This window comes from Mus caroli, chromosome 4, assembly GCF_900094665.2.
Source record: "Mus caroli chromosome 4, CAROLI_EIJ_v1.1, whole genome shotgun sequence".
Lineage (NCBI taxonomy): Eukaryota > Metazoa > Chordata > Mammalia > Rodentia > Muridae > Mus > Mus caroli.
In genome coordinates this window covers 95,181,061-95,191,084 of record NC_034573.1, presented here as the reverse complement: position 1 = coordinate 95,191,084, position 10,024 = coordinate 95,181,061, and the positions used below count along the sequence as shown (strand labels likewise).

General features: G+C 40.4%; 1 protein-coding gene across 4 annotated transcripts in view; it reads left to right on the top strand.

Moving 5' to 3' along the window:
* The window catches only part of Wdr78 (WD repeat domain 78), an 83,495-nt gene extending 74,594 nt beyond the window's left edge, over positions 1 to 8,901 (top strand). For all 4 annotated transcript variants that reach the window (XM_029475697.1, XM_029475696.1, XM_021161646.2 and 1 more), the window contains one exon: positions 7,674 to 8,901. In XM_029475697.1, the coding sequence (XP_029331557.1) occupies positions 7,674 to 7,724 (51 nt within the window). In that variant the 3' untranslated portion in view covers positions 7,725 to 8,901. The remainder of the gene's footprint in view (positions 1 to 7,673) is intronic.
* The last annotated feature ends 1,123 nt before the right edge of the window (positions 8,902 to 10,024 follow it).

Here is a 10,024-nt window from a genome sequence, read left to right as displayed (position 1 = left end):
GTTCTTTTATCCTTGAGAAGAGTTTTTGCTATCCTAGGTTTTTTGTTATTCCAGATGAATCTGCTGATTGCCCTTTCTAAATNGTTGAAGAATTGAGTTGGATCTGTTCCCACTTTTTAATAGGGCTCTTTGGTTCTCTGGAGTCTAACTTCTTGTGTTCTTTGTATATATTGTACATTAGCCCTCTATTATATGTAGGATTGGTAAAGATCTTTTTCCAATCTGTTGGTTGCCATTTTGTCCTATTGACAGTGTCCTTTGCCTTACAGAAGCTTTGCAATTTTATGAGGTCCCATTTGTCAATTGTTGATCTTAGAGCATAAGCTATTGGTGTTCTCTTCAGGAAATTTTCCCCTGAGTCCATGTGCTCAAGGCTCTTCCCCCACTTTATTTTCTATTAGTTTCAGTGTATCTGGTTTTATGTGGAGGTTCTTGATCCACTTTGACTTGAGATTTGTGCAAGTAGATAAGAATGAATCGATTTGCATTCTTTTACGTGCTAACCGCCAGTTGAACCAGCACCATTTGTTGAAAATGCTGTCTTTTTTCCACTGGATGGTTTTAGCTCTTTAATCAAAGATCAAGTGACAATAGGTGTGTGGGTTCATTTCTGGGTCTTCAATTCTGTTCCATTGATCTACCTGCCTGTCACTGTACTAATACCATGCAGTTTTTATCACGAATGCTCTGTAGTATAGCTTAAAGTCAGGGATGATGATCCCCCCAGAAGTTCTTGTATTGTTGAGAATAGTTTTCTATATCCTGGTCTTTTTGTTATTGCAGATGAATTTGAGAATTGCTCTTTCTAACTCTATGAAGAATTGAGTTGGAATTTTGATGGGGATTGTATTGAATATGTAGGTTGCTTTCAGCAAGGTGGCAATTTTTACTATATTAATCCTGCTAATCCATGATCATGGGAGATCTTTCCATCTTCTGAGATCTTCTTTGATTTCTTTCTTCAAAGACTTAAAGTTCTTGTCATACAGATATTTCACTTGCTTAGTTAGAGTCACATCAAGGTATTTTATATTATTTGTGACTATTGTGAAGAGTGTTGTTTCCCTAATTTCTTTCTCAGCCTGTTTATTCTTTGTGTAGAGGAAAGCTACTGATTTGTTTGAGTTAATTGTATATCCAGCCACTTTGCTGAAGTTAGTTATCAGGTTTAGGAATTCTCTGGTGGAATTTTTGGGGTCACTTAAGTATATGATCACATCATCTGCAAATAGTGATATTTTGACTTATTCCTTTCCAATTTGTATCCCTTTGACCTCCTTTTCTTGTCTAATTGCTCTTGCTAGGACTTTGAGTACTATATTGAATATGTAGGGAGAGAGTGGGCAACCTTGTCTAGTCCCTGATTTTAGTGGGATTGCTTCAAGTTACTCTACATTTATTTTGATGTTGGCTACTGGTTAGCTGTATATTGCTTTTACTATGTTTAGGTATGTGCCTTGAATTCCTGATCTTGGTACATTTACACAATGGAGTACTACTCAGCTATTAAAAAGAATGAATTCATGAAATTCTTATGCAAATAGATAGAACTAGGAAATATCATCCTGAGTGAGGTAACCCAATCACAAAAGAACACCATGGTATGCACTCACTGATAAGTGGACATTAGCCCAGAATCTCAGAATACCCAAGATATAATTCATAGATCACATGAAACTAAAGAAGGAGGAAGACCAAAGTGTGGGTGCTTTGGTCCTTCTTAGAAGGGGGATCAGAATACCCATGGGAGGTGATACAAAGTGCGGAGCAGAGACTGAAGGAAAGGCCATCCAGTGACTGCCTCACTTGGGGATCTATCCCATATACAGTTACCAAACGGAGACAGTATTGTGGATGCCAACACATACTTCCTGACAGGAGCCTGATATAGTTGTCTCCTGAGAGGCTCTTCCAGTACCTGACAAATACAGAGGTGGATGCTCTCAGCCAACCATTGGACTGAGCATAGGGTTCCCGTTTGGAGGAGCTAGAGAAAGGACCCAAGGAGCTGAAGGGGTTTGCAGCCCCATAGGAAGAACAACAATATGAACCAACCAGTACCCCCAGAGCTCCCATGGACGAAACCACCAACCAAAGAGTAAACATGGAGGGACCCAAGGCTCCAGCTGCATATGTAGCAGAGGATGGCCTAGTCAGACATCAATGGGAGGAGAGGTTCTTGGTCCTGTGAAGGCTCTATGCTCCAGTGTAGGGGGATGTCAGAACTGGGAAGCATGAGTGGGTAGGTTGGTGAGCGGGGAATTGGGGGATGGGATAGCAGGTTTTCTGAGGGGAAACAAGGAAAGGGGATAACACTTGAAATGTAAATAAAGAAAATATCTAATTTAAAAAAAAATCTTCATTCTCACCAATATTAATGAAATACACATCTGAAATTATGTGAGATGGTAGCTGTGAGATGTTGAGTGAATGGTTATAATTTAATGACTATCAAATATAAGCTAGTGTCATGGGAATATTTATAATAGCCTCTTTGGAGATCATTTCTTTTTTTTTTCTTTTTTCACAATTTTTTTATTATGTATTTTCCTCAATTACATTTCCAATGCTATCCCAAAAGTCCCCCATACTCCCCCCCACTTCCTTACCCACCCATTCCCATTCTTTTGGCCCTGGCATTCCCCTGTATTGGGGCATATAAAGTTTGCAAGTCCAATGGGCCTCTCTTTCCAGTGATGGCCGACTAGGCCATCTTTCAATACATATGCAGCTAGAGACAAGAGCTCCGGGGTACTGGTTAGTTCATATTGTTGTTCCCCCTATAGGGTTGCAGATCCCTTTAACTCCTTGGGTACTTTCTCTAGCTTCTCCATTGGGAGCCGTGTGATCCATCCAATAGCTGACTGTGAGCATCCACTTCTGTGTTTGCTAGACCCTGGCATAGTTTCACAAGAGACTGCTATATCTGGGTCCTTTCAGCAAAATCTTGCTAGTGTATGCAATGGTGTCAGCGTTTGGAAGCTGATTATGGGATGGATCCCTGGATATGGCAGTCTCTAGATGATCCATCCTTTCATCACAGCTCCAAACTTTGTCTTGGAGATCATTTCAATAACTGAGAAAACTAACTTAGCACAGAAGTTCTGGTGACTAAGCGATAACTTCTCATTCATGTTAACCAGCCTACAAGGATAACACCGTAGAGTTATTTTTCTTTGGGGGTGTTTTTGAAGCAATGTTTATATGTAGAAAGGATGTCTTAGTCTACCCTTATGTGACAGAGGTTGAAGTGCCATGTAACATGGCAACCCAGTAGACTACATACATTCATTCTGCTTTTCAGTATATGACTGTCAGTCTAGCTTCCCCAGGAAGACATTTATATAGCAAATATCAGGAAACCTAATATGGTAAATCCTTTAATGTATAAGTGAATATTAAAATAAAAAGTATGTAAAAATTTCTTTATACAGAAAATATTAAAATTATATTTTGGTTTTATACACAATACTTTTTATCATTTTAAAAAGAATAAAATTGTAAGTATTTTATATAATTTTTATATAAAATAAGATAATTTAAGTTGTTATCTCTCACTTTGCTGAGATGTGTATCAAATAGAAGTGTGGGTTAGGGAGTAAGGCGGCATCTCACAGAAGTGCCTCACTTCTGCCTACCTCAGTGCCTCACTTGCCAGGCTTCAGGCTCGTCTGTTTGTCATGATACTTTTACTATGGAGTTGGGCTGAAAACTACTAATGAGAGCTGAAGAAATGTCTCAGAAGTTAAGAGAGCTCAATGCTCTTACAAAGGATACATGTTCGTTTCTGGGCATCCAACCACAACCGCCTATAACTCCAGCTCCAGGGCACCGTTACATCTGCCCTCTTCTGGCATCTAAGGGCACCACATGCAGTGCACATATACGCAGAGAGAGGCATGAGAATAATAATAAACAGTTGAAGATACACTATTGAGAAAGCAAAGGATCTGTTTGTAGCAGTCATGTGTCTATGTTGATAAATCAGAAGTAATTCTAGATATTACCAGTAGTGGACTGGATAAATGAAATATACCACTTTACCACTTTCATATGGATCTCTACAAATACAGACACTTAATGATATGTATATTACTATGATAATCGGACAAATTTTAGGTAAGTGTATAAGAGTAATGCTCGGGGGAGGAAGAGTGTAAGTTTAAAGTCAGAGTAGGATCCATGGTGAGCGTCAGTTCAGTCTGTCTACAGAGCTGAGACCCTATTTCAGCAAATAGAAACTGCACACATGCATGCATGCACACATGCACACATGCATTTGAAATAAGAAACAAACAAAAAATTCCTATCTTTACTGAACACATAGCTAAAGAAGTATGATATGGTTCATTTTTATATTTGAATATTTATTGACTAGAACCATCTTTTAATTAGAATAGTATGTTCTACAAACAGAAATTAAACTTGAAAGGGTGTGAATGGTTTTAAATAAATTATTTTCTGTGTGCTTTGATGATTTCAAAGCTTAGTGATATTTCTGTGAGCATAATTTAGCCCTCCTTTTCCATTAACAATTTTAGCCCCAGTAATAAAATGAAGCACTTCTTATCAAGAGACATCGGAGCTGAAGGGGTCTGTAACCCTATAGGAGGAACAATAATATGAACTAACCAGTACCCCCAGAGCTCATGTCTCTAGCTGCATATGTAGCAGAAGATGGCCTAGTTGGCCTTCATTGGGAGGAAAGGCCCTTGGTCTTGTAAAGATTATATGCCCCAGTACAGAGGAATGCCAGGGCCAGGAAGCAGGAGTGGGTAGGTTGGGGAGCAGGGCTGGGGGAGAGTATAGGGGACTTTTTGGGATAGATTCGAAATGTAAATGAAGAAAATATCTAATAATAAATTTGTTTAAAAAGAGAGAGAGGAGAGAGAGAGAGAGAGAGAGAGAGAGAGAGAGAGAGAGAGAGAGAGAGAAAGACATGATCAATAACTTTTTCCAATAACTTCAACCAAGAGTGTGTCAGAGGTTTGGAAGGCATATGGGTTTATCTGTAGGAAAGATGTATACCAGATTTCTAAAGCTGCTTTCAGGAAGTGACCACAGGGGGAAGCACAGGATGAGGAAGGTCTACAAAGGCAACTTCAGGGCCATCAAGCCAGCTCAGCAGCAAGCCTGGTGACCTGAGTTCAATTTCTTGAACCCATGGAAAGATGGAAGGAGAGAACTGACTCCATAAAGCTGTCCAGTGATTTCCACACTGACACCCTAGCATATGCACATACACATACACATATGCGTCTCCCTGTATAGGAAAGGTTTGTTTCTTTTATTAAAAAAAATGTACACGCCAAAGTGACCTTTGTTGATTTGGTGTGTATGTAGTGTGTGTGTGTGTGTGTGTGTGTGTGTGTGTGTGTGTGTGTGTGTGTGTGTGATGTAAGTGGGGAGGGCATTAGAGACTCACTCCTACTGATGCTGGAGCTAGATTGACAGTCAGATGTGGGAAGCCACATGTGCCGTCGCAGGGTGGCGCTGGCTTCCACTGGCCACCACACATACATAGGCAGTAAAGTTTTTTTGCCAAGATGAGGTTTTGAGAATTAACCAAAATTAACCAATCAGATGAGAGACAAGTTAACCAATCAGATGAGGTTCATGCAAATGAGGTGGTAAGCATAACCCAAGCACAACCAATCTGGGTGTGAGACATGCCTCTCCTAGGCCTATATAAGCAGCACCAGTTCTGGGCTTGGGGTCTCTTCGCCTCTGCAATCAAGCTCTCCCAATAAACGTGTGCAGAAGGATCCTGTTACAGCTTCGTTCAGCAACTCCTGTCTCTGGCCACCTACAGTGCTGCGGTTACAGGCACTCACAGGACTACATCCAGCTTTTTATGCAGGTGCTGGGGATTTGAACTCAGGTCCCCATGCTTACATGGTGATTGCTTTTCTCCTGGAGAGCCTGAGCTGTCTCTCCAGTCTGTATTCATTGATTATTTGGGTATGTATTTTGTAAATAAAGAAAGTTAAGCCATGCAGCCCTTGTGCCTTGGGCTCATTGGATTGCTTTTGGACGCCATGTTCTTTCTCTCATTGCCAGTCACCATCTGTGGCCTTCTTCAGGAGAAGGGTTTTCATTCTTGAGTTCTGAGAGTTTGAAGTGGAATGATTTCTAACATCTTGGTGCTTCCTAGAGGACTCCAGTGTAGGAAGTCAGGAGATAATACAAGGCAGAAGGTTGGCTCCAGCCCTGGCCCAGCAAATGGACTCTGGTTAGCAGTAATGTAAGCAAATGCCATGGTTCACATCTTGAGAACTAAAAGGCTGAAGTAAGTATAGCCAAGGTGTAAAAGAACAGAGAAAGGTTTATTAGCCACAGCAAACAAAGAGAACACAAGAGTTATTGCCAAAGCAGTGCCTATCTTGCTTAATGGCGAACAGTAATACCAGGTTCCTGTCTGACAGAAACAAGAGACCTGGTCCAGGACTTGCAATTATAACTTTTTAGTACAGTTAACCTTTGGCAGTATTTACTAACCATTATCTTTTGTGACAGCAGAAACACCAGCCCTTTCCTTCACATGATGATGGTTGATCACTGGGTGGCTTAAGTTTTGCTTTAAAGAGTTAGGGTTTGGAAATTCAGTGGAAATTAATTCATTGGGCCTTTTAGGAAAAACCTTTTCCATGGCTAGTCTATAGAGAGTACTCGTATATACTTCATTGACTACTATGGCAGATATTTGCCATATTTTTTTCTGCTTAATGTGTGTGTGTGTGTGTGTGTGTGTGTATAAACTAAAGGAGAATATTTAAATGGTGTAATGTTTAAAAAATATAGACATGTAATAGAGTACTGTTGAAAGCTATGAAGGCATTCTTTGATTGGTCAGATCATGCACAGCATGACTGTGTCTGTCTTAGGGACTCAGGATACATCACTGAGCAAACTACAGGACTGATCCATTTCATTAGCCTGAGTGAGAGACAGATTTGAAAAGCACATCAAGGCTGGCTCTGGCTGGGCTTGTTAAGTGGAACTGCAGAATGAGGAAGTGCCAGAGGCAGCAAGTTCAGTACAAGCCGGAGGATGGGAAGTGACTTCTGAGATACAGGGGCTGTTAGTGTTTAGCATTTAGGAATGGTTGGCGTTTCCATCTCCCATCATCTTCAAGTGTCGGTTTTCTCAGGACCCTTTCTGCCGTGTGGTAGAGAAGACATGGCTCTTCTGCTTGGTCTTCTACTCTATGGTTTTTTCTCCCCCCTCCCCCTCATCTTTAGTTTTCACCCTCTTCTATGTGATCATCTCGTGGTTTTTCTAGTACAAATAAGTATCATTACATGAAAATACAAACCCACATGGAAATGAAGAAGTCAGTCACGGACAGGTCAGGAAGTACAAGCGAGGAAGCTCAGGCTGAGGCACGGAGGGCAAACAGGAGGTGCTGCTAACACTGTCTTTCCATAAAATCCCTGTAAAAATGTTTGTCTAGCTTCATTAAAAGAGGCATCCCTAGGAAAGCAGCTTTATGCCAGGAAGCTGCTGTCATTATTTAAGCCTTCCTCTGCTGCTGTCCTCTTTTACAGTCTTATGGGGTACCCATTAAAGGTGGACATCTAACTTACAACTTTCAAATGGCATTTTAACAACAACTTTACTGTTCAGGTTGGACTTTATTATATTGTAATTGTGTGGTTTTCCTTCCTTTTCAGGGAGATGTAATCAACATTCTGCTTGGGCCCAAGACAAACCAGACAGGATGATCTGTCGCTCTCGTTACACTTTGTTCTTCTCTAACAGAAAGGGAACAACATCATCTGCTGTAAGCTTAAGAGTCTGACTTTAAGAGAGCACTATGTAGTCTACAACTTCCATTCCAATTAACTTAGCTTTTATTTCAGAAACAAGGTATTAGTTTGTAATTTAAGATAAACTAAAGATTTGTGCTGGGATTGTCTTAATTTTCTAAAGATATTTCTGCTCCACTTCTTGATCATATTTAAAATACCTATTAGTGAGTATGTATACCTATAAAATATCCCAATAGCTTAGAAAATGGCTTCTTAAAAAGTTCAGACATTTTGAGGATTACTTAAGACACAGTCATTAGAAGACACAATTCCAACAATGTCAAACTAACTTCCCAAGCTTGGCTCTGGGGGCTTCCAACTGCACTGCCACCTCGGGGAGAACAGTGAGCACTCACACGGGACTCGGAACATCAGTGCTCCCCACTTAAACCTGAGCCTGAAACTACAGAACTTTGTCCCACCGATTGGCAAGCTACAGGACAGAACAACAGATACAAGCATCACATATGCTGGCTAGCCAGCATCCTACTTATCTGACAGGAGGGGAACAATAATCTGAAATGCATTGCTAGCTTCCTCTCAAAGGGCCAGAGTCATCTGCAGAGTCAAATGCATTGAGGCCAGACTTAAATTGTCTTAGAAAGAAAACAGAAGGTCTTAGACATACAGACCAGGTCAGGGTGTTTTCTAAAGTAGTCTAGACAGAGACTGGGCAGTAAGGGTGGGTATACACCCACACCCACATCCCCCCCCACACACACACACCCACACAGACTTGGAAAGGGTTATCCATGTGGGTCACCCTAACAAGTGTTCAGGTGTTGAATGGGGCCATAGGGCGTGACAGCCTTTTCTGTAAGGTGTTTTGAGTGGAGGAAAGAAGCCAGGGTGTGTAAATTTCACAAAAAATTTGGAGATCTTTTGTGTCTATGGTGGTGATAAGAGTCCACAGGGCAGTGAGAACTACCTACTACGCACAGCCATTGCTTCATGGTCTCCATTTCTTTGGAGCTATGTGTTAGACAAAAGCAAGGCAATTTTAGCTGGCTCTTGGGTTTAGGCCAGGTCATAAAGATTAGATATTTTCTGCTGGCGTAAGTCACTGTAGTTGGCTTTCTAAAAAATATTAAACTGTGTTACTTTGAGTAAAAAAAATAAAAACTTGATTTAGTTGAAAAATGTATTCCTTTTATTTTGATTCCTTTTCATTTATATTTTTTTCTCTTGTCTTCATCAAGCCTAGCTGAGAAATAAAGGCATTATTTTGGACCCTGGACAACTGATCTCAGGATTGGACCTACTCTACTTCATTTTTTTTTCTCTAGATGATGCAGGCTTAAGTGATTGCTTCCTATGTGTAGACTGGAGAGTGTTTGTGTGTTTTGTATTGAGGGATTTCACAGGGAATTTCTTTGCCTGTTTTCTAGAGTAGCTTTGGTTCCTTATAGTAAACTCCATCGTATGGGAATCCTACCCATGCCTTAGTCATGCCACCTGCAAGCACATACGCACATGTGTGTGCAGTTGGGAACAGCAAGAGTGATGACTAAGGTTCAGCACTAGGCAGTCGTTACTTAAGCTGGTCGCTTTCCATGAGGCATCTCTCAGGCAGAACTTGCAGTTATCTGAGCCTGCTGTTTAGCTAGCCGTACTGCCAGCCAATGGAGGAAAGGACAATGCATTCTCCACAATGTGTAATTATGCATCATATTTAACATTCATTTGGCTTACTTCTAAACAATTATATATAGTTACAAATGAGAAATTAGTATCTGCCTTTTTGTAGCAGGAGTGCAGTTAAAAGAAAACGTTGAAAGTTTAGTTATCAATATGCTAATAATAATGCATATTGAAGCTCTTCACAATTCACATCCAATAGCTCTGTTTATTTATCTTAAGAATCTTGAGACAAGTAGAACAAATTGTTACAACAATAGTATCCCTTTCCCAGAAGACTATATGAGGTTTAAAGGAGTAAAACCACACACTGAAGACCATTCACTGCCAATTTGAAAGGATGGAAATCAGATTCTCTTTGCTTTGTTTTCATTTAGTTTGTTGTTCAGAAGATAAGGTCTTCATATAGCCCAGGCTAGACCCAAACTCAGGATCCTCCTGCCTCCACCTCCAGAGTGTTGAGATTATAGGCAGGCTCTCACCATTCTTATACTTACTCTCCTGCTGGATAAGCAGTTACCATTGTATAAGTGCTTACTGTTGTATAAGTGCTTATTGTTTATAAGTGACTATTC